Genomic DNA, 25,373 nt, shown 5'->3' with positions numbered 1-25,373 from the left:
TTGTGGGGAGGCTATAGAAGGGGTATCCTCTCCCGATTCCTTTCATGGAACTTTTTCCATCCATGGAATACCAACATTGGATACTGGCCAAAGGGTAGGTATTGAAGGTCATTTCAGCTAAATACATTTTGTGGGTAAATATTCCTGATCATGGTGTTCTCCTAAAGAAAAATAAGGAGTGGTTTGATTTATCAGCCAACCAATCTGCTTTCCAACAAATAGAAGTGGCCCATTGCTGGATCAGTGTATTGTTGCCTAGCGCCAATATATACTTGGTCCTCTGTACCCACAGATTCAACCATCCATGATTTCAAAATATTTTTTTTAATTCCAGAAGGAATCTTTAATTTTGCCATTTTATGTCTTTCTGGATGAGGAGGAACAAGCTGAAGATCAATCCCGACAAGACAGAGGTCCTTCTGGTTGATCGTAAACCTGACCGGGGTATAGGGTGGCAACCTGTGCTGGATGGGGTTACACTCCCCCTGAAGCCACAGGTCCGCAGTTTGGGAGTCCTCTTGGATTCATCGCTTACGCTTGAGGCTCAGGCGTCGGAGGTGTCTGGGAGGGCTTTTGCACAATTGAGACTCATGCGCCAACTGCGACTGTACCTCGCGAAGGCTGATCGGGCCGGGGTGGTCCATGCCTTGGTCACCTCCAGATTGGACTACTGCAATGCACTCTACGTGGGGCTGCCCTTGAAAACGGCTCGGAAGTTCCAACTGGTCCAACGATCAGCAGCCAGGATGTTAACTGGGGCCCCTTACAGAGAGAGGTCAACCCTCCTGTTTAAGGAGCTCCACTGGCTGCCGTTTATTTTCTGAACCCAATTTAAGGTGCAGGTGCTTACCTACAAAGCCCTGAACAGTTTGGGACCAGCCTACCTGCGTGACCACATCTCCATCTACGAACCCACGCGTTCACTTCGGTCATCTGGAGAGGCCTTGCTCATGATCCCGCCTGCATCGCAAGCACACTTGGTGGGGACATGAGACAGGGCCTTTTCCGTGGTGGGCCCCCGACTCTGGAACACCCTCCCCAAAGATCTTAGACAGGCCCCTACATTGGCAGTCTTCAGAAAGAACTTGAAGACCTGTGCTGTTCCGATGTGCCTTCCCAGATTAGGAAATCTCCAATACCAAGTCCCATAAACCCTTTACTAGTATTAAGATTGCTGTACGCCGCACACTGCACTTGCCCTATAATGCCTTATATACCTCCTGTCACATCAGCACTTTTAATCCTGTACCCATTACTCTGGCCCGGCCCAGTTTTATTGTGTCTTAGTGTATTGTTTAGTGCTTGTTGTTTATATTGCTTTAATTGTTTTAATTTGCTTTGGGTTTTGTATTGTATATTGTGTGTTGAGGCCTTGGCCTTTGTAAGCCGCATCGAATCCTTCGGGAGATGCTAGCGGGGTACAAATAAAGTTTAATAATAATAATAATAATAATAATAATAATAATAATAAAAGACACCATATTGCTATGCTATTGTATATAATGGGACGTGAACATCCATGGATTTCGGTATCGGGGAGTCCTGGAACCAAACTCCAACAGCTACCAAGAGCTCACTGTACTTGTTTCTGTGTCTACTTAAATTTGGGGCAATGGTGGTGGAATACAATAGTGTGAAAGAAACACTGCAAACAATATTTTTAATGGACATTGACTTTTCCTACTTTTAGAATGTATGGAAATAAAATGAAAGAAATGGAAGCTGACATTGCCAAAAAAGCCCAGACTATTACTGATCTTAAACAACAATTGGAGAACGCCACAGGGAACGAAGAAAAATATGCCAAAAACTTAAAAGAACAGGTGAGTAAAATGACTGCAAATTAATTTTGCTAATCTTCCAACATTGATAATTTATTTGAACCCTTAATGTCCTAGGACCTAGAGTTTTGCTAGGATCCAGGAACAGAACGTCAGTCAGCAATATTGAGGGCTAACCTGTGAATCCTCAGATCAAGCTCTAGAGCAGTGGTTCTCAACCCGTGGGTCCCCAGATGTTTTGGCCTTCAACTCCCAGAAATCCTAACAGCTGGTAAACTGGCTGGGATTTATGGGAGTTGTAGGCCAAAACACCTGGGGACCCACAGGTTGAGAACCACTGCTCTAGAGGCTGGAGGAACTGCTTTTTGGGATGCGGGGTTGCAGAAGTTAAAGAAATAATTTTAACATCTAAGTGTTTTTCTTTCCTCAATGTAAAGATTGAGCTTCTCCAAGACTATCCTGAGGGTACCCAAACAGAGCAGGACCGTCTCAGAGAACTCCAGCTTCTCAGGTAAAACTCAGAGAAGCATATTTTTTCAGCAGAAGAGATCTAGAAAAATATTAAGAGCTACCCAAATGCCTCCACCTAATTCTGTGTTTCTTTAGGTTAACCAATGCTCGTTTGGAAAATGAAAAGGCAGAATTAATCAATCAGTTGGAGGCATTTCGAAGTCTAACTGAAGTAAAGAGGGGACATAGCTTTGTATCTGGTAACATTTCAAAATATTTTCAGTAAATTGTGAAACCTTTCAAAAGTTATACTATAAAATTATGTTGTGTCAGGTTTTCATAAGCATAGGGCTAAATCGAGTTGTCAGGGCCAGGAGGAATAGACCCATTCAATCAATGGTGCTTTGCTAAGCCTTGACTTAGTAAAAGGCATCGATATACTAGTTAATAAGTTTAGACTACAGACCTTAAAAAAACACTATTCACGCAGCATTTCTCTCCAGATGCCTTGGTCATCACCAACTATTCTGCTTTTGAAGATCAAGTAATTAGAATATGTGGGAAGCAAAACTAGTTGAAGAGAATTCTTGAATGTGGAAGAAATATCTTAAAACCCTTTGTGCAAGTATAGAAACTTTCCACTCAAGCAGGAGGTTTGAATCAAAATCAAGAACCTTTCAGTCATAAAGATGTGTTTTAACCAAAAGGTGAAATAGCAGTGGGTTAAAACAGAGATTGGGATTTAGTAGCTCACTATATAGTCTTCAGTATCCAACGACCCTGGCCCGCATAAGCAACAGTAAATAATGTTGCAAGTAGCTCAGCTGGACTTCAAATCCATTATAATGGATAACTGTTAAAATCCAGTTGATATTGGCATGGATGTTTGAAATTGTATTATACAAGCCTCATCCTTTAATTCAGCAGTAGATCAAGCTTGGCACTGGGACCACATGCAGCCTTCAGATTTTTTTCATGATTCCGAAGTTGAACTTCAGTGTTCAACTTCTTTGTGTAACCAAAAATGACTAATAGCCTTTTTAGAAACCTCGAGGCCAATAAACCTTTTAAATAAGCTGTAGATATCCCCTTGTTAAACCTCCAGGTTTTTTACATCTGGTGACCTGTGGTTTTGTGAGACCTTTTTGGCAGTAAATAGGTTCCTAAAGGCTCCCTGCATTTCCCTACCCAATTTGATCTGTGTAGATCATGACAAAATTGACAAAAATTTAGTGTTTTTTTTAAAAATCTCTATTTATAAATATTTCCTTTAAATTATCAGTTTATGTTAACTCACAATTCATTTCTAGCCTTGGAGAAAAAATGCAAATGCATCATAGATTGCTCTATCTAAATATAAATAATGTGTTTAATTTATCTTCATGTATAATTTTATATAAATAAAATATTTAATTTGAACATTTAGAGAATCCTGGAAGCTATATGGTACTAGCAGAAGACCTGAAGAAACAGTTGAAAACCTCAGATTTGGAACAGCAGCGACTTCAGGTTTGTTATAGATATTTCAGTCATTTTTTTTTTCATTTGGAAAAATTGAAGTCTCAGATTAAATACAGTACACTGTTTTTCTCATTTGTCCCTTGCTAGATACTCTGCTACTTACTTAGTTTGCATTGTACAGTGTACAAAGAGCTTTTAAATATAAGCAATTTTTCACTTAAGATTGTTCCTTTTAAAAGTGGGATGGCCTGGCTTACATTTGCCACTGTAAAGGTTAATTCAGTACAGATGGTTAAGTTTTTGGTGAAATTTTATAAATTACAAAGCTTTTGCCTCTTAAAAATATGACTATGCAATACTTGAATTGTTTGTGTGACCTGAAATAAAAAGCCAGGTTTCTCCCATGTTGTTGTTTAAGCACATTCTAATATTCCTGCAGAAATCCATGGGATTTTAAAGTATACAGCTCGGGATTGATTTTACATATAGCCAATGCACAGTAAATCAAGAGGGGACGTAAATATATTTATGTATTTATTTTATATCAGTAATTTCTGTTCCTTATTAGGAAGAAGTCAGAAAGCTAAAAAATGAACTGGATAATTTTGACCCGTCCTTTTTTGAAGAAATTGAAGACCTGAAGTACAACTACAATGAAGAAGTTAAAAAAAATATTATCTTAGAAGAGAGGCTGAAAACACTTTCCGAACAATTTGGTGTTCAAGTAGATATTCCAGCCCGAGTTTCTATTGATTAAATGGAAAGGCATGCAACTTTTCAAAGATGTCCCATTTGGAGATGAATCATATAGCCTGGGAAAAAAACATTCTTATATCAGGAGTCAAGCAAACTGCTTTCCATGCTGCAAAAAAAATACTGGTGTGCAGCTACACTGCACAGCTTTTGTTGGCTCTCCCTAAAGAAAGGATCTTTCTTATTCATTTGAGCCACTGCTTCTTTCCATTTCTGCTAGCATGGAGCCAACAATTTGAAATAAAAACATTACAGAACTGTAAACTGGGGATTTGTATATATATATGTATGTATTTTGTTATGTTAATTTATTACGTTTTTAGAGTACGCAGTTTTGTAGATTTTTCCATCAATTATTCTTTATTTTTCTACATTTGAGTATTATAAATGATGAAGAAACAGCAGTTTAACATTTGTTTACCCTGTTTTAAATGTTTTATTAAACTTAAAGACGTACACATACTTGGTCTTTTTATAATAAAGAAAATATAAAAACCCCTCAATAGCTTTACTGCACATTATTTTAATTCTGTAGGCTTGTAAACAGTGTTGTCTGGCTCAGTGGAACAGATCACCACATGCCCCTTACAACTCTACAGCAGATTTGAAAAAGGGGCAGAGAGCAAGAAGTATTGTTATATAACATTCAAGTTCATAATCTTACGGTAAAGTGAAATTACAAAACTATTTAAAGCAGTAGTACAGTACTGCAGTATTATTAGATACACTTCAAAAGAAGTACAGAATCTAATGAATCTCAACATTTAAAAACAAATGTTAAAATTGGGTGTGGCTTCCAGGCTATACTTTGTATTAAACACAGGCACCACGTATGGATAACAACTTTTAAAATACAAAGAATCAGAGCTCTTCCATATAACTGCTTCTGTGTATTTTAAGGTAGGAGCTGTGATACGTTTGCATGCACGCACTCATCATAAAAACTGCAAATAATGCAACTATAGTGATTTAAGCATAAAAATGGATCACCTTCAGGATTTAGACTCTTAACTTTTAAAAACATTTAAGGTACATTTCACACAAACTTTGGGGATTGGAGGGGGAAAATAATGAGGTTCAAATTCAGGTTTTCCTGCTACATAGATGTTTCTGTTAAGCCATATGTAACCTAAATACTATTTGATTTGTATTTCAATAAGAAAATACAATTTTGGTGACATATATACTATATGTAAGACTGAGCCAAAAGGAATGATACATATGTCTATCTTTTTGAGAAATCTGGTCATAGATCACTTGTTATATTCCTGAGGCTACTGAATCTTTGTCCATCCAACTTTGAAAAATAATCAAAAAGCGTCTTTGGTTCAAAGTTAAAGTCATATTTGATCCCACTGAAGTTTACAACAACTGGCTGAGAAATCAAGTGAGGGTCTGCAATTGGCCAGGACAAACCAAGATGGTGTCGATGAAGCTGTAAAGAAACAAAGAACAAATAAACATATTGACATTATCAGGTAGCTTGTGTATGTTAAAAACAGCCACATCCTATTTACATATAGAAAATTTCCAACCTAACTGTTGGAAAAAAAGAGACCATGATCCAAAGGGTGCATGTTCACATTTATTGTAATGGATACAATGTTAACTAGAACTTGAGATCTGTATGTTCTAGTTCCAAATGAACCATTTATAATCACTGAATGACTTGAGCCAGTCCCTCTTTTTTAGCCTGATCAGTTGCTCAGGTTGTTCTGAAGATAAAGAAGGTAAGACTGTAAATGTTGCATTGAGATCACTGGAGGAGCGGTGGGAGATACCTATTAAGCATGTGCAGTCAGGCCAAAAGGCATGCTGTTTTTGGGTCCGTTTTTGTCTAACCCTTCATTTTGTTTACCAGAAAGTTACTCGAAAGGGGAGAGGTGTTTCTGTTTTTATTCGGCAGAGATTCGGCCCATTGGCTACAATGGGAAACTTTAAATGCTCAATCTTTGGTTGTAGACCTCAGTTGTAGACCCCATTTACAACTGTAGGCCTGCCAAGTTTCAAAACAATTCAATCTACTGAATTTTTAGAATTATTACATACTACAAGAATTGTAGTCACTGCTTGTGTTCATTCTCAGCCAATCAGACCATGGACACCACCAGACTTTTTACTGGCTGAGAAACACACACAGAGAAACTTCAACTCCCATCATGCTCCCTATGTCCACCCTATGCTAGTGCCATTGGAAAAGAGAGTTTCCAGGGCCCCCTCCGGAAGAGGAGGTAACTTTCCAAGAGAAAATGGAGGAGACTTCTGCCGGCGAGAGAAAAAGACGTCGCAGATCCCCCTGCCTCAGATATTTTGGGGTCTTAACTCTTTCTGAAAATAATCATCTCTTTGAATCCGTTTCACTGGACTTTTCATATTTCTCTTTCCCTTTCTGTTTTAAAAAATTTAACGAAAATTGCCCTCCGAAAACTACATTTTTTTTCCGTTAACAGTGATTCGGGCCCAAGTCTAATACCTGTCAACAAATGAACATACAACCCACCAGCAAAATCGGGAATTTCTTCTCATGCTCTGGAGTGTCACAAGCCTGTTTTGTATGTTTTCTCAACAGACGTTTACTAGGGATAAAGATTGTCAATTCCGGTGGAAGTACACCACCAGATCCTATCCTTACAGGTGCATAGAACAAGCAAACAAGCATAAGTAAATACTCCCAAACTGAAATAACAGAGATCATGGAAGCAAAACCTTGTGAAACATTTAATAATGTTTTCAGTATTACCTTGATTAAATTCCCATCAGCACAATGCCATACAATCCCTTCAATTTTCCCCTCTTTGCATCCATCAAGCCATGTCAATATATCATTGTGATTCAGTGCAGGTGCATTTTTTATTTGAAATATTCCATGAGGGACAAGGAGATGTACCGGATGTTTCTTGCTTCCTAAACCTATTTAAAAGATTAAAATATTAAATAGTAAAGTATAAAATACTGTTTTCATTCAATGTTCTCAAATTTCTCTTATTTTAAATTCCCATGTATTATTTCATAAACCCTTCTTCAACTTCTTTATCACCTTTTCAGACCTTCTTTTATGTTTTAAACCTACCTTTACTAGGCTTATTCCACATTATCTTTTCTTGAGAACAGCAGTCCTCAAACTGATGCCAACCACTTGACACACAGTCTCTGTAATAGTTACTTAACTATTGCTATTGAGTATGCAGTTACTGGCTAAACATTTCAACATTTTATAACAAGTCTAAGTCAATTATTTATGTTGATTTCACATTTGGGGGGGGGGGATGTTTTCTTTCTTGTATCATTTTGGAGATTATTCATAAAACACAGTAAATTTTATTCAAAGACTAGCCATATAGGATATGGGAGATATATTTAAATTAGTGTAAAATGATCCAGAATATTTTTTTATTAAAGAAATCAGGGATAGAATTAGGATTCCGTGGAAAATAAATGTCTTCTGAAGTATTCCATAACCAAAAAGGTTTGGAAACTGCTGCTCAAGGCCAAGGCTTCTTAAACCTTTACACTCACGACCTCTTTTGGCCTGAGAAAGGTTTATGTGACCCCGGTTATATAGGTAATAGACAATAAAGCAGGTAATTGATAATAAAGCAGCACTTGTAGAATTTGCTAAACAGTCCAATTGCCCTATTTATGTACAGCTGAAGCATCTTCTGCAGAGTTCACTGTACACACTGCACAACAGATTCATAAAAATGTCTACGACCGTCACTAGATAAAGTTCAAAAACTTTTAAATTCTGCCAAATTTTTCATTATCCCAAAATTGAGCTAAGGGTACCCATTTGGGGTAGGGACCTAGATTTTAAGAAGTAGTGATCTAGTATATAAGTACCATATATATTCGAGTATACACCGACCTGGATATAGGCCAAGACACCTAATTTTACCAAAAAACAGAAAACTTAATGATTTGAGTGTAAGCCGGGGGTGGGAAATGCATCAGCTACTGGTAATTTTTTTAAAAGAAGATAGCAATACAATTACATTAATTGAGGAATCAGTAGGTTAAATGTTTTAGAATATTTACCGTATTTCAAAGAAAAACAGTAAACTAGCTCTGCAAGTGGAAAAGTAGAGTCAACAAAAATAATATGGTATCAACAAGAACTTTCCCTTTGCAAAACATTCCAACTGGGAGAAGCAGAGCAGAAGCAGAAAAGAAAACACACTGTTTAGGGAGGGAAAGATGAAAGAGAAATATATCATATAGTGCAAGCAATGGCCTTCTGCCTGACTTAAACCCATTATAAACCGAGGAAGGATTTTTTAGACGATAAAAAGGTCTGAAAAACTCGGCTTATCTTTGAGTATATACGGTAGAATTTCCACCTCCTTCCCTCTGTGGCCTTGATGCAGATCAGGCATTCCCTGCCCAAGCTTTTCATAAAATCTTAGTATGATGAATTCAACAACAAAAAACCTTCTGTAATCTGTAACCTAATACAGGCAGTCCCCAAGTTATGATCAAGATAGGTTTTGTAGGTTTGTTCTTAAGTTGAATTTGTATGTAAGTCAGAACAGGAACATTTTTAAAGTGTAACTGCAGCCACAGTGTGTGCGCGCGTGTGTAGCTTTGGATGGCATAGGGAAGGGTTAACACCCCTGTGGTGTTTGTTTTGCTCTCTGCTCCTGTTCAGAAGATTTCACCTCACTTTGCCCCTGTGAAAACTGGATTTTGAAAAAAAAATGGCTTATTGTGGAAACAAGGACTGGGAATAAAGCTTCATTTGTGACACTTTTTCCCCATGACAACTCTTTCAAGGGCAAATTGCCCTTCCCAGGGATAGATTTCTCTGACTTCCTGTTGTTTCACCCCCATTCTTAACTATTAGTTGTTTGTAAGTCAGATATTGGTAACTCAGGGACTGCATGTATATTTATTTTCTAAGCTGTTTTGCTGTTTCTTATTTCTGAAAGATTAAATTTGTAATTTTAGTATAGTGGATTTGATAAAAAAAATCTAATATTGGTGCATGAAGGATATATTTACCATATGGATTGGCATTAATGTTTGTTCCAATGAGCTCCAGCGTGTGCTCTGAAAATGTGGATAGAGGCATCGGGCAGATTTCTAGAAAACCAGGTTCTTCAGTGTGAGGCTTCAGAATGAGAGCTAGTTCAAATTCATAGTCAACAACAGAAGTGTGCCAACAATATTGTCTGCTGTTTTTCTCCACAGGTACCCAGCCTACGGAAAGAAAGAAAGCCCTTTTTCCACTTTCAAGACTGATTTATATGCAAAAGAGTTTAAAGTAATGTAAATATATATATTAGTTGTATACAATGCAGTCTGAGCCCTGCCTCAGACACAATGGAGGACCTTTTTACAGTGACATCAGAGGCGCTCAAAGCGACGACCTTCTGGTCAAAAGAGGTTTAGCATAATACCAATTTTTTAACTTTGTTTGTGGTTTTTTATACATTATAACTGTATTTTCAACTTGCTTCTGACACAATAAATAATAATAACAACAATAATAATAGAATTCTGTTAAATCATTTTCAGAAGTTACAAAAATTATGCGAAAAACAATAAAAGCCCGAAAATATGCATCCTAGAAAATATTAAAATACGTTGTCAAAGGCTTTCATGGGCAGAATCACTGGGTTGCTTGAGTTTTTCAGGCTGTATGGCCATGTTCCAGTAGCATTCTCTCCTGACATTTTGCCTGCATCTATGGCAGGCATCCTCAGAGATTTGTTCAGAGGTCTGTTGGAAATAAGGCAAGTGAGGTGTATATCTGTGGAATGTCCAGGGTGGGAGAAAGAACTCTTGTCTGTTTGAAGCAAGTGTGAATATTGCAATTAGCCAGTTTTAAATAATTACAGCAAAAAATCAGAAAACATATAACTAGAAGCCCAGCGTAACCATTTTAAAGGAAATCTGTGGAAGATAATTTTTAGGGCCTTTTTAAAGGCCAGCAAAGATGACACCTGGCATAGAAGGGATTCTTAAAAAAAGTCCTGTCTCACCAATCTACGTTTTTCTTCTTTATTAAGTTTTTTTTTCAAAGTAGGATTGTAAATGCCTGAAAAATAGCTTCTGATATTTGGAGAACAAATAATACAGAATTAATTATGTATCTATTATATACTGGTATAAACAAAGGAGCCCCCGGTGGCGCAATGGGTTAAACTCTTGTGCCAGCAGGACTGCTGACTGAAAGCTTGGCAGTTTGAATCTGGGGAGCAGAATGAGCTATCGTCTGTCAGCTCCAGCTCCTCATGTGGGGACATGAGAGAAGCCTCCTACAGGATGGTAAAACATCTAGGTGTTGCTTGGGCAACGTCCTTGCAGATGGCCAATTCTGTCACCCCAGAAGCGACTTGCAGTTTCTCAAGTCACTCCTGACACGGAAAAAAAACCAACTGGTATAAACTAGAGAACCATGATCTCAAAATTTCAGTGCTTCAGTAATATCACAAAGAGAAACAATATATTGTGAACATTTGTAAGAAAGAAATACATTGTACAATGGATGGCTTGCATATTAGATCTCTTATTCCTGTTAACTCAGCTTTATGTTTTGGCTGCCCTGTGCATTTCCCTGGGTAACCTGTTGCTCTGTGATTGCAACTGAAGATGTAAAGTATGAATGCATATTCACCAAGTGCTGAAATACTAACATTTAAAATAGTTGTTTATGGCATTAAACTGCTTTTTACCTGGAATATGTCCATTTTCGTCAGGAAGAGGTTTCCCATTGCAGTGCTCTATTTCCTTTGCTGGAATCCAGCATTCAGGAACAGTCCTGAAATCTTCTTCAACGTTCCAAGTAAATCCTAAAGGCACATGAAATGCACTTTTTGATACCAGTAACATTTTGACGATCAATTACTTCTGAACAAGAGTATTATCTACTACTAAAATATTATCCAGTGATTATATCACTTTTCTTAATTTAGGACTGTATTGTCTGCTCTGCGGTGCATATAAGTATGTATATCCTTTCACAAAAAATTCTGAAACGGAAGATCATGCCAGTTTTGTCTGTCCCATTCAAATAGAAGAAGGGTAGTACAGGAGGGAGTTAAGGACTAGCATGCAGTAACTTCTTTATACTTCCCAGGTGTTAGTTGGTTATTTCTCAATTTCTGTGGATTTCCTTTTCTCATCAACCACAGAATGACACACTAAATATTCATCATAAAGGTACATTCCATCAAAGTCTGTCTTCAACTATTGTGACACTATGTTGTTTTTCCTGCCTGCCTCTGGGTGGTGATGGGTTAAACCAAAGATGCACCACAATAAATACCCAATATAGTATTTAAATACAAGGCCAAGTATCAACAGGTCGCTAATTCCGACAGTATTGGAAATCTGTTTTTTGTTAGTTTTTTTGTGTGGGGTTTTTTTTTTTTTTTTTTTTTGCCATTCCATTACTTAGTCTACAGAGGCAGCTCCATTCAAGGTTCATACTAAAAAGAACAGTCAGAGCCTGGGAAAGATGTTTTGCTAATCAGCAACAACCGGTGCTTTAGAAATTTCTGTTAAAATCAAATGAAGTCAAAGATCTAAAATGAGTCACTATTTAAATTGGTTTGCAGGTGCTCTCTCAACCCCAGCATTTTTAAATCAATCACATCACTTTTTGTTCTCCCTGAACCTATGATATTTAAGGGCACTTCATTTGCATTATGCCAACTGAATCTCCACCATATTGACATTCTTGATTATGCTCTCCAAAGAGTACTATCACCTTCACGAAACCAAAACAACACAAAAACAACAGGTGGCATTTTATTTCCTTCTCCAACCCATCCATTATTTTCTTCACCACTTGAAAGCCTGTAGTTTATTTTAAAGGCCTGTAGCCCAAACCCTGTAAATGTACATACAAACAAAAGCACTCATTTTTATTCTTTCCATCTGCCTCTTTAAAATGCAGAAATCCCAATCAATATGTGTTTCCAGTTGTGGTAACAAGAAAAAAAATGAATACATGTAACAACTTCAAGCAATTTGGTGGAAATGATAACTGCAAATAAGGTAGAATATGGGCAATGGGTTTCATCATCTCTTTGCAGTTCTCCTGCTTTCAAAAGCTGTTAAATGCTGAAAAATAATTTTAAAAATCTACCAACCTCGTGAGTTGTCTGCTGAGTACAAAAAACGTTTAAATCTTTTTTCAGCATGCTTGTTAGGTTTTCTATCCATCCGGGCCCAAAGGTATGGCTGTCCTGCAGTTTTGAAATCAGAACAAAATTTACATCAGGCTTTCTTACTTAAACTGCAAGACATATCCTTCTAAAAAATTCTATGTATACTGATCTTATTATTCATTTTAAATATTTATATATGTACTGTCTTTTTAAAAATAATACCATGATAAATCATACACAAATGCACAAAGCACAATACACACATTTGTTGTTGAAGGGTTTTATGGCCAGAATCACTAGGTTGCTGTGCATTTTCTGGGCTCTATGGCCATGTTCCAGAAGCATTCTCTCCTGATGTTTCGCCCACATCTATGGCAGGCATCCTCAAAGATTGTGAGGTCTGACCTCACAACCTTTGAGGGTGACTGCCATAGATGTGGATGAAACGTCAGGAGAGAATGCTTCTGGAACATGGCCATACAGCCCTGAAAACTCACAGCAATCCAATACACACATTGTTCTAGAAGTAAATGCTTCAACTAAACAAAAAGTGGCTCAAATATTTTTTTCCATTTTTGGTTATGAAATCAAGAAGAGTATTTTGATGGGTCATTATATAATGTCACATAAAGTTGTAGATATTTTGTAAAATAGTTGAGTAAGTGATCCTAGAGTAAAACTTCACCAAAGTTAAACAAATGAGTCCTAGAGATTTCAGTGGAAGTACTACTACGTATTTGCTTGAAGTCTAGTTCTATGCACAATACACTCACTGACTTCCATGGGATTTACTCCCAAGTAAGTATACATTTGGGGCCGTGGTGGCACAGTGAGTTAAACCACTAAGCTGCAGAACTTGCTGACCAGGATGGGGGTGAGCTTCTGTTGTTATCCCCAGCTTCGGCCAACCTAGCAGTTATAAAACATGCAAATGTGAGTAGATCAATAGGTACTGCTTCAGTGGGAAGGTAACGGCGTTCCATGCAGTCATGTCGGCCACATGATCTTGGAGGTGGAAGCTCTTCGGCTTAAAAATGGAGATGAACACCACCCCCCCAGAGCCGGACTCGACTAGACTTAATGTCAAGGGGAAACCTTTACCTTTAAGTATACCTTGTAACAATGTATGACTTCAGCTAAACTGTGGTTTTTATTTTTGTATAATCTCAATTGTTCAAGGGCAAATATTTATCAGTTTGGCAGTATTATTTCATCTCCACATTACTTATTGCTATATCTTATAGATTTACTCAGAATGGACAATTCTAAAATGTGTTCCATCTCTGTAAGACCGGTGCTGTACCACTGAAATACCTGTGGCTTAATAGAGGCAATTTGGAGGAAAAGGTCACAGGATTAATGATTGCTACAATGCCTCTTGATCAAGCATTACACAATTAAGATTGCAAAGAATGGCAGAGTCTGCAATGAGAAGTCCCCTGCCACATCACACAAGTTTCATTTTAAAAACGATTTCAATGTGGTGAGCAGTAATACTCAAAATAAAATTTCTGGTGGAAATTGATCTGATGGGGTTTGAACTTGAGCTGAACCTCTCTCACACACTATTCTTCCATTGTTTTTAATAATCAGTACAAACATAAAATTCTATGAAGCACAAATAGATAATACTACAGAATGTTCTTCTCTTTTTATTTGTGGTAGTTAAAAGGACAGCTAAATCCTGTGCACTATTCACATTATCCAATAATAGCAATATACTTCCACTATAACTGTCATAGTTCTATCCATGCAATCCTGAGATTTCTAGTTAAGGGGGGATCATTTAAAATTGTCAAGCATAGATTTCTGTGTTTCATCAAAGTACAAACCCCAGGATTCCACAGGGCAGAAACATGGCAGTTAAAGTGGAATAAAACTGCTAGAATTCTGTAGCATGAACAGCTTGAAATTAAAACAACGAAAGACTGACACAATAATCCATGAAATGTGTTTGTGTGTGTATGTTTGTGTGTGTGTGTTTTCAGTACAGGGAGCCCTCTGTCCACTGAGGTCTTGCTCCAAGAGCCCCTTCCCTTGGAAACCACAATCCATGGACATTCAAGTTTAATCATATGCAATGGCATAGGAAAATGTTGTCCTTTATATAAATGGCTAAACCCTCAAATGTTAGATAAAATCTGAGAATATAAAATGGTGGAAGGCTATAGCAGGACACATCAGCATAGTGCTTAATGCATGGCAAAATCAAGGTTTGCTATTAAAAATATTTTTCCATGTTTAATTCAAAATTTTAACAGGAAAAACACAAATAAAAGAGAACAATATACTTGAACAACAATCACATAACCACACAATTTCTGTAACCAACATATATCTCTACTCCAATTAAATATAAATAAAATACACAAGTATATATACATTATTTAGTTTAAAAAGAGAATGTAAACTATAGAGAAACTGGCAAAAGAGAAGCAGAAAATCCTCCATCTAAAAAATGAGCTGGGGTTGGTTGAATTGATGGATGTAGAACTTAGGGACGCAGAGGACAAACTGTATTCAATTCTATAACAACATAGTGCAGTTCTTTTAAGGTTGTGTTGATCACAGCCTTAAGTATCAATGCAAGAAAGTGGCAACACAATCACCCACAAACTTAGGACGTTTTGGAGAGAACTACTTATGGTTGTTGCTCACATAAATAGAATAACAATTGAAAGAGACCACATGGGCCATCCAGTCGAACCCCCTACGATTCAGGAAAAACACAATCAAAGCACCCGCAACAGATGGCCAGCCAGCCTCTGTTTGAAAGCGCCCAAACATGGACCCATTACCACACTGAGGCAGTGAGTTCCACTGTTGTACAGCTGTCATTGTCAGGAATATCCTTTCTTGTAATTTGAACCAATAGGTCTGAGTCCCAGTCTCCAAAGCAAAGGAAAACAAGCCTGTTCACTCTGATTTATGACATGTTTTCAAATATTTAAACATGCTGATCATGTCTCCTCTCAATCTTCTCTTTTGCAGGTTAAACATAGCCATTCCCCAAAGGGCATGGTTTCAACCTTTAATCATTTTAGTTGCTCTCCACTGTACATGCTCAACCCCTCTCGGGGCACATCTATATGGACCATTTAATGTGGATTGAGGGCAATGCTTGATTGACACACAGGAAGAATGCAAAGAGGAACATGAATGAACAGGCCGCAGATACTGCAGATTCTGGAACCGGATCAGAATGTACTTCTCTGGCACATAAAAGCACTGCCTAGATCACAATCTGGTTCCTGTGCTTGAGGTATGATCGGTTGCATGTTTGAATTACTTCATCTTCTGCCCACATTAAGTGATCAGTGGAGATGTGCCCACAGCTAGCCTTCATTCCTGATCACAAACAGAGGCCTAGCACTGTCCCTTTGATACTCCCTTTGCTGCTCATAATAACCAAACCTTGAACAAAATATAACACATTGCTACTTTTGATTGAAAGTTTCTTAACACATTACCTTTGTATGTTGTTATGTAACAGCAAGTTCCATCCACTTTTTCCGTTGGCATGGCATTGTATATATCTGCATCCAACGCCTTTTGATTAATCGTTTCAGTGGCCAACACTTTAAAAGGCTGAGAGTCAGGGGAAATAATTATTGTTTTAAAAACACATTTTTTTCTTCAAGGAACATAGCAGGTAACATGGAGCCAAAGTAAGAAAACAACTCCCAACCTTGTGATGACAGAGTACAACTCTCAATACCAATTTGCCAAAGAAGTAAAATCAAATTCCACATGAATCCCACCCCCCCCCTCCCAAAGGTGGCATAACAGGAAAGCAATATGCTTTTTGATGTGTTACAGAATCCTAAAAGGTACTATATCCATGGCAACAAGGATTCCATGCATCATGTATGAAGGGAGCAGCAGTTGCTCTCAAGCTTCAGTTTGAAATGAGAAACCACACTGTCAGCAAACTAATGGTAAGTAGTTGGATGTATCCCTTTAACATTGTGAGGATAACGGCAACAATGAACACTACAGCCCAAATTAAACCTGTCTTGATTCAATAAGACTAAGCATAGGAAAAAAAGAGGGTGCCAATGACAGCTACAGTACTTTTATGTTTCTTAGAAATCTTTGACCAACTTTACGAAAGATTGCAACTTAATACCTTGTCACAACAATGATGGTGTCAAGTGTCCATTATAGGATTTATGAATTAGAAGAGTTTTACCAAATGTAGAAGTTTGGTTAAACAATATCATTGAATGGGAGTAGAATAATAGGGATAAAAGCCATCCAAATGAGTATGACAAACACATTGCGTCTCCAGCATAATTATTTTTACACATGAACCAACTTTTGACAAATCCGAAATGCTCCAAAATCCTCCACAGTGGTGGATGAGACCATGACGCCTCCACTTTCTGATGGTTCAGCATATGCCTAAAATTCTTAAACACATGGCATACAAAAGGACCTCCAGGCTATGTGTACAAGCCATATATGAAAAAGAAAAATGAAAATTCATGTTTAGACATGGATCTATTCTGTAAATGCCAGTTTTAACCATTTTATTGTTTTGTGTCTGTGTTTTAAAAGTAATATGTCTATAACTATATATTTTAACTTGCCTCAAGCCTGGAGTGGCTCGTTACAAATAATAATAAGGTACTGTTCCATTATCCAGGCGGAGGCCACTAGGGGGTGCTAGAGAGAGAAGCGTATATTTTACAGGAGGGGAGTCAAAGGAGGAAAACCATTTCCCCCATTTTCGTTGATTATTCCTCCCTTCCTATGTCATAAACAAGGGCTGTCTCCATGGCGGAGACATGGGTGGAGGGAATAACAGGAAAACGGGGGAAATAGTTTTACTCCATCAACCCATCCTCCACTCCCATAAAATGGACTATCCTTCCCTCTCTAGCTAACGCCCCCTAGTGGCCTCCATCCAGATAATGAAACAGTACCAACAATTGGGTTGCTGTCAGTTTTTTTGGCTGTATGGCCATGTTCCAGTAACACTTTCTCCTGTTTTGCCTGCATCTATGGCAGGCATCCTCAGAAGTTGTGAGGTCTGTTGAAAATGAGGCAGTGGGGTTTATATATTGGTGGAATGTCTATGGTGGGAGAAAGAACTCTTGTCTGTTTGAGGAAGGTGTGAATGTTTCAACTGGCTAGCTTGATTAGCATTGAATAGCCTTGCAGCTTCAAAGCCTGGCTGCTGCCGCCTGGAGATCCCTTGGTTTTTTTTTGGGGGGGGGGTTAACTGGCACTTGATTGATGGCTGTCTGGACCAATAATAATAATAATAATAATAATAATAATAATAATAATAATGATGATGCCTAAAGACCTTGGCCAGCACTTGAAAACAATTCATGCAGACAAAATTACCAGCTGCCCGCTGCAAAAGGCCACCCTATTCAGATCTGCACTCATTATTCGCCGATACATCACATAGTCCTAGATACCTGGGAAGTGTCTTGACGTGTGATCCAATACAAAAACCAGGATAGTGATCTTGTTTGCTGTGTACTAATCTTGTTGTGTACCTAATCATCATCATCATCATCATCATCATCATCATCTAGGGCAGTGGTTCTCAACCTGTGGGTTCCCAGATGTTTTGGCCTTCAACTCCCAGTAATCCTAACAGCTGGTAAACTGGCTGGGATTTCTGGGAGTTGTAGGCCAAAACACCTGGAGATCCACAGGTTGAGAACCACTGATCCAGGGGGTGGGGAAGGAGAAATAAAAAAAGCTTCTGGTCCCAAGCATTTTGGAGAACAGATATTCAACCTTAGAATCATAGAGTAACAGAGTTGGAATAGACCACAAGGGCTAACTAGTCCAACCCCCTGCCATGCAGGGAAAGCACAATCAAAGTACCTCCAACAGATGGCCACCCCGCCTCTGCTTAAAAGTTTCCAAGGAAGGAGCTCCCACCACCCTCCGAGGCAGAGAGTTCCATTGTTGAACAGCACCTATGGTCAAGAAGTTCATCCTAATGTTCCTTTCCTGTAAACAGAACCCATTCAGTTCAAGTTTAAAGGCGAGCAGAAAACAAGCCCACTCCCTATTCCTTCACGTATTTATACATGGCTATCATGTCTCCTCTCAACCTTCTCATCTGCAGGCTAAACATACCCAGCTCTTTAAGCCGCTCCTCATAGGGCATGGTGTCCAGGCCTTTGATCATTTTAGTCACCCTCCTCTGGACACCTTCCAGCTTGTCAATGTCTCTTTGAAACTGTGGTGCCAAGATTTGGACTGTTTTCCAATTATGTGAGGTCTAACCAAAGCAGAATACAAGGGCACCATGACTTCCTTCAATCTAGACCAGGCCTGGGCAAATTTGGGCCTTCCAGGTGTTTTGGACTTCAACTCCCACAATTCCTAACAGCCTACCGGCTGTTAGGAATTGTGGGAGTTGAAGTCCAAAACACCTGGAAGGCCCAAATTTGCCCAGGCCTGGCCTAGATGCACTTTAAGGCCTCATTTCCTTTAGTGGCTGCTGAAAGGGGCGCGTGTTGGCTCCTTCCTTCCCTGCCTCACCTGGTGCTCCCTCTTGGCCGAGGGCTCCTCCCTCACCTCCGTCACAAACAGGCAGGGCACCTTCTGCTGCACGGAGCCCAGCGGGAGGCTCATGGCCCCGCGCCTCGCCGCCCCACAATTCAGCGCCCCGCTCCAGACGTTCGATAGCGACAGCCCTGCGGCCTCACCAAGCGGCAGCCATGCGAGGCCTGGGCGAAAGGCCTGCTGGGAAATGTAGTTCGGCAGCGAAGAGACACCTGAGAGAAAAGAGTGCGGCTCGGAAGGCTTTGAAGCCGCTCATTGCGTAATCAGGCCACTTGTGAATTGCACTGGCTGTGGAGTGCTAGTTTTACGAGTTCTTCAGCTATCCCTGCTTGCCCCTCATTAAACTAGGACTCCCAGAGCTCCATAGTATTGAGCCATGGAAGTTCAAGCGTTGTCAACCCTCATTAATTGTACAACGTAGATCAAGCAGCCTCAAACTGCGTCCCTCCACCTGTTTGGGCCTCCAATAATAATAATAATAATAATAATAATAAACTTTATTTAATACCCCGCCACCATTTCCCAAATGGGACCTCGGGGCGGCTTACATGAGGCCAAGCCCAACAGCATAATACAATAAAAGTAAAACCAAAACAATAACAACACAGTAAAATACATACAACATATGAGTACAAAAACGATGAGGCAAAATCATTCACAATAAGATAAAACAACGTAACAATGAGCAGGCCGCACGTGCAAGATAAAAACTAAAACACTAAAAATACTAAAATCAGGATGAGATAGGGATGGAGCAGATTGTTTGTGAGGGAGGAACTCAAGGTCCCATTTGGGAAATGGAGGTCCCATTTGGGAAATGGAACGGGGTCATAAATATAGGCCTTCATACAAGTGGGGAAACAACAAAAACTGTTGAGAGGAGCAACTGTGTATGATAATATGGCTAATCTCCAAAAGCGCATCTGAAAACCAGGTTTTGAGATCCCTCTTGAAAATTTCTAAGGTGAGGACCTTCCTAATCTCACCGGGTAATGAGTTCCAAAGTCAGGGGGCCACAGAGGAGAAGGCTCTCTCCCTTGTGTTTACAATATGAGCCTGTGATAATGGCAAGGGCGAAAGGAGAGCCTCCCCCGAGGATCTAAGACAGGGGTCATCAAAGTAAAGCCCGGGGGCCGGATATGGCCCTCCAAGGTCATTTACCTGGCCCTCGCTCAGGGTAAACCTAAGGCTGAAACAACATGAAAGTAGACAACAACAACAGCAGCAACAACAATAATATCTCATCAGCTTTTTGGCAGGCCCACACTTCCCATTGAAATACTAATAAGCTTATATTTGTTAAAATTGTTCTTCATTTTAATTACTGTATTGTTTTTAAGTGTTTTTTGCACTACAAATTAAATATACGCAGTGTGCATAGGAATTCATTCTTCTTTTTTTTCAAATTATAATCTGGCCCTCCCAACAGTTTGAGGGAGTGTGACCTGGCCCTCTGTTGAAAAAGTTTGAGGACCCCTGATCTAAGAGCTCGGGCTGGTTCATGGAGAGAGATCCAGTCACAAAGGTAGGCGGGTCCCAAACCATTTAGGGCTTGATAGGTGATAACCTGCACCTTGAATTGGGACCACAATACAAACTCCTTAAACAGGGGAGTTGACCTTTCCCTGTAATTCGCCCCAGTTATTAATCTGGCTGCTGCACGTTGAACGAGTTGTAATTTCCCGGCTGTCTTCAAGAGTAGCCCTACGTAGAGTGCATTGCAGTCATCCAGTCTAGAGGTAACTAAGGTGTGGACCACAATGGTCAAGTCAGACTTCACTAGATATGGTAGTAGTTGGCGCACAAGTTTTAATTCTGTGAAGGCTCTCCCAGCCAACGCCAACACCTGTGCATCTAGCGTCAGCGTTGAGTCCAGGAGAACCCCCAAACTATGGACCTTTGACTTCAAGGGGAGTGCGATTGATCTATAGGACATCTGTCTTGTCAGGATTGACCCGCAGCTTGTTTGTCCTCATCCAGAACGTCACAGCGGCCAGGCACTGGCCCAGTATCTGAGGGGTTTCCTTGGAATCTGGTGAAAATGAGTAGTGGAGTTGGGTGTCATCTGCGTAGTGATGGCACCGTACTCCAAAACTCCGGATGACCTCTCCCAGCGGTTTCATGTAGATATTGAATAGCATGGGGGACAGAAGAGAACCTTGCGGGACCCCACAGGTCAATGGCCAGAGGTCCAAGCAGGAGTCCCCCAGCTTCACCAACTGGGAACACCCTCCAGGAAAGACCGGAGCCACAGCCACAGACCAGAGCCAACTCAAGTCACTCCTGACACACAAACACAAAAATCAGAGGCTGGATGGCCATCTGTCAGGGGTGCTTTGAATGCTTCTTGGCGGGGGGTTGGACTGAATGGTCCATGAGGTCTCTTCCAGCTCTAGAATTATATGATTCTATGAAAGTCTAATGAAATCTGAGCTCTGTGCTCATCTCAGAGATGATCATGTGGTCTGCAGCCCCTCCCAAAAGTTATCAGGAAAAAATAGATCAAGGAAAGAAAGCAGCAAATAGAACATACATACAATCAGTAAGCAACAGTATGATATATAAACAAATTACTAGAGTTTTGAAGAAGGTTGTAATCTCCAACAATCCCCCTTGAGATTTTGGCTATAAATAATAATAATAATAATAATAATTATTATTATTATTTATTTATTTATTTATTTATTATCTGCCTCGCCTCAGGGCTTCAGAAAGGGCACAACCTAGTTAAAATATATTATCATCATAAAGTGTATATATATTATTAAAACATACTTTATAATATACACATATTTAAATACATTTATTTATTTATTTGTTTGTTTGTTTATTTATTTACTTTGTTTATATACCGCTGTTCTCAGCCCAGGGGTGACTCACAGCGGTGTACAACATAGGAAGAACAGAATTCAAGACACAGTATAAAATAATTCACAATCCAGCATTATACAAAAAACATCATCATTACTATGAAAACCATTCAGTGTCGTCTCATCGTCCAAACCACAATCCAGTATCATTTTCCGTTGTTCCATTCCTATAGTCATTACCAATCATTGCACTTCTTGTTCGAACGCCTTCTTGAACAACCAAGTCTTTAATTTCCTGCGGAATATCATCAGGGAAGGGGCCAGTACATGGAACAAATATGAAAATACTAGGGCTGGGCGGTTTCGTTTCGTTAATTCGTAATTCGTTAATAATTCGTTAATTTTTTCAATTACAAAACGATAACGAACCATTCTGGAGCAATTTTTTTTAAAAACGAATTTTTAAAAAGTTTTGTAAATGCTTCGTATTTCATTATTGTATTCGTTTCGTTATTGTTCTGAGGTCGTTTCGTTATTATTTCCGCATGTCTGGGGCAAGTTTTTTGTTTAATTAGTGAAAAAAAATTATAATATCACACCAACAGTCAACAACAGAGGGAGAGGGAAGCTTCAGAAGTTTTTGGAGGTTTTTTAGCGTATTTCGCGGTCGCGTCCGCCATTAACGAATCGATTCGTTATTGTTTCGGAAATCGATTCGTTAATGTTTTGTAATTTTTTTCGCATTTACGAAATTTCGTAAATATCGAACTTTTTTAAGGGAAAATTTTGTAATTATTTTAAATATCGAAACAAAAAAACCCCCCAAATACAAATTGATTTTAGAAACAAATTTTTCCGTTGTTACCCAGGCCTAGAAAATACAATAGACATAGAATGTGAATTTAAAATTCATAGTTTAAAAACTGGGTAGGCCTCTCGGGTGGAATTCAAAACTATGGATGGTGTCAAGTTGTCACATTGCATATTGCAAAAAGTGGGTGCTAGAAACAATATCGTACAAAAGTTGACTGGTACAACCTGGGGATCACAACCACACACAGTGAAGACATCTGCCTTTGTGCTTTGCTACTCTGCTGCTGAATATGATGCCCAGTGTGGAATTCATCTCACCATGTTAAAACAGTGGATTTGGCTCTTAATGGGACATGCCACATTATCACAGGATGTCTATGCCCAACACCACTGGAGAAATTGTATTGTTTAGCCGAAATTGCACCACCTAACATCTGCCGGGAAGTAGCAGCTTGTAATGAAAAAACCAAGGCATTGACATCTCCGGCCCATTCTCTTTGGATATCAGCCAGCAAGCCAATACCTTAAATCAAGAAACAGCTTCCTAAGATCCACAAAGATACTCGCAGGAACACCTCAGCAAGTGAGAGTCCAAAAGTGGCAGGTTATAACCTGGAACCACAATCAGTGGCTGAGAACGGATGAGAAACTCCCTCTTGGGCACACAGAAGACTGGACGACTTGGAAGGCGCTGAACAGACTGCAATCTGGTATCACAAGATGCAAAGCTAACCTTAAGAAATGGGGTCCACGACATGCAAGTGCAAAGAGCAAACCACAGACCACTTGCTACAATGCAGTCTGAGCCCTGCCAAATGCACAATGAGGACCTTCTTACAGCCACACCAGAGGCACTCCAAGTGGCCAGCTTCTGGTCAGTGAGAAATTTAGTACAATGCCAAGTTTCTGACTGTGCTTGTGGTTTTTCTATACATTATAACTGTGTTCCCAATTCGCTTCAGACACAATAAATAAATAAAATAAATAAATAGCATATTAAAAAATACATAGTTAAAATCAATAAAACCATTAAACAAATTTATTAAACTACATAGTTAGCCGGCTACACACATCACTTATACCAAATTCTTATATATATATAGAAAGTTTTTATAATTAACATATAATAAAAATATGGACTATTAGGTATATTGGGGAAGGGAAAGGGGGGCAGGACAAGGAAATGGAAATACGGGGTTGTGGGGACCTGGAACTATCTTGGTTTCCCAATCTTCTTCTTTATGTCATCCTCTTTTCTAGCATCAGGTATATATATATATGTATTTATTTTATACTTCCCTCTTTCTCTTAGTCTATCATCAAGTCCTTTTTTCGTTGTTTCCTCCTTTTAATTTCATACTTTATCTCCCTCTATTGCATACTCATATAGTTTTAAACAATTTCCAGTCTGTTCGTTTCTGTATGTTCTTTCAATAGAAATGTCAGCCTGTCCACTTATACCAAATTCTGAACCTACAGAAGCATATTTTCCTGGCTTCTCTATGATTTCTATAATAGCATCAAGCAGCTAATCATCAACTGATGTATAAACAAATGTAAGTCCCCAAATATTTATCTGTGCATTGACATATTCCTTTCTATATTGCCCTGCAATAATTTTGAAAAACCAGCCTTTTCCCAGTTTCAGATACTTCAGAGATGTGTTCATATTATTTTGCAGAGTGTATTTATATTTTAATGTGTTGCATTGTATTTTAGCTAGTTACTTTTGGATTGACTGTGTAATTCATCTTATATACAGCATGTGTTTATGTTATTTGTTATCTTCAGTAACTGAAGCAAAGCTCAGAAACACTGTTCTTGTGCTTGAAATCAGAGTGCAAGTGTTTTAGAGAAATGTTTGCCTTATAAAATAATATTGAAAGGGTTATACTATTTATACAACAGAATCGGTTTTCTCATTTTCTGTTACTAAGCACTTCTTGTACATGTATCATAAAATAAATGTACTTCTTCACCTGTGCCAGACATGTGTACAGTTAGTGTTGTCTAAAATATATCCACAATGTGCAGTTTCAATTTAATAAAATTAACCTTTTCCTTTTTCAGATGACATCTTCATGGTTTCATTTATGGAAGTAACATCTGGTGTCATTGATCTACCAGAACTGTTAAGGTAAACATGCTTGAAGAGGTTGCAGAAGCAATAATAATTATTGTAATTGGTAGTATTCCTTGTTTCCCTCTCTTCTGACAATGAGGATTTGTCTGCCTTTAAAATAGGCAATTTCTTTCAAATACTTTTAAAAAATTACATTCATTGCATAGGCACAATAAATAATCCAAAAGAAAGAACAGGTACATTTCAGGAAGAGTTGGTTCCAGAGCAACGGGAATAATGACAATTGAGAACTTGCTTGCCTGATTTTTTTTATTTTACAAAAGCAAGGCTTATTCCTAAGTAAGTGGATATATAGGATTGCATTTTGAGCACCTTTTGCAATCCAAATTCCAATTCAAATGTGTAGCCATACCTGAGTGGAAACCTATCCCTACTCCCACAGGTATATATTTGCTAGTCAAATAACATCCTAATGTCTTTTTCTAAAGCCCAGCTAAAACCTAGGTTTACTAAGTCAGAAAGTCACAATCCACACAGACATGGCAAACATTCAATGCCATAGACGCAC

At 38.8% G+C, this 25,373-nt stretch overlaps 2 protein-coding genes across 7 annotated transcripts in view; one reads left to right on the top strand and one right to left on the bottom strand.

Annotated features, from left to right (window-relative positions):
* CEP290 (centrosomal protein 290) overlaps nucleotides 1–4,943 on the top strand; it is a 64,741-nt gene extending 59,798 nt beyond the window's left edge. For all 6 annotated transcript variants that reach the window (XM_060777353.2, XM_060777352.2, XM_060777351.2 and 3 more), the window contains 5 exons: nucleotides 1,691–1,823; nucleotides 2,219–2,292; nucleotides 2,388–2,491; nucleotides 3,658–3,740; nucleotides 4,261–4,943. In XM_060777353.2, coding sequence (XP_060633336.2) covers nucleotides 1,691–1,823; nucleotides 2,219–2,292; nucleotides 2,388–2,491; nucleotides 3,658–3,740; nucleotides 4,261–4,449 — 583 coding nt within the window. In that variant the 3' untranslated portion in view covers nucleotides 4,450–4,943. The remainder of the gene's footprint in view (nucleotides 1–1,690; nucleotides 1,824–2,218; nucleotides 2,293–2,387; nucleotides 2,492–3,657; nucleotides 3,741–4,260) is intronic.
* On the bottom strand, nucleotides 4,851–19,286 carry RLIG1 (RNA 5'-phosphate and 3'-OH ligase 1). Its single transcript, XM_060777358.2, has 7 exons — nucleotides 19,076–19,286; nucleotides 16,030–16,147; nucleotides 12,542–12,637; nucleotides 11,120–11,236; nucleotides 9,444–9,641; nucleotides 7,186–7,355; nucleotides 4,851–5,880 (listed from the first exon to the last, which is right to left on the bottom strand). Exons 1-7 carry the CDS (start codon nucleotides 19,166–19,168, stop codon nucleotides 5,692–5,694), a joined length of 981 nt encoding a protein of 326 aa, XP_060633341.2. The 5' UTR covers nucleotides 19,169–19,286; the 3' UTR covers nucleotides 4,851–5,691.
* Between the last annotated feature and the right edge of the window lie 6,087 nt (nucleotides 19,287–25,373).

The sequence above is a fragment of the Anolis sagrei genome, chromosome 5 (genome assembly GCF_037176765.1).
Source record: "Anolis sagrei isolate rAnoSag1 chromosome 5, rAnoSag1.mat, whole genome shotgun sequence".
NCBI lineage: Eukaryota > Metazoa > Chordata > Lepidosauria > Squamata > Dactyloidae > Anolis > Anolis sagrei.
This window is presented reverse-complemented; position numbering and strand designations above follow the sequence as displayed.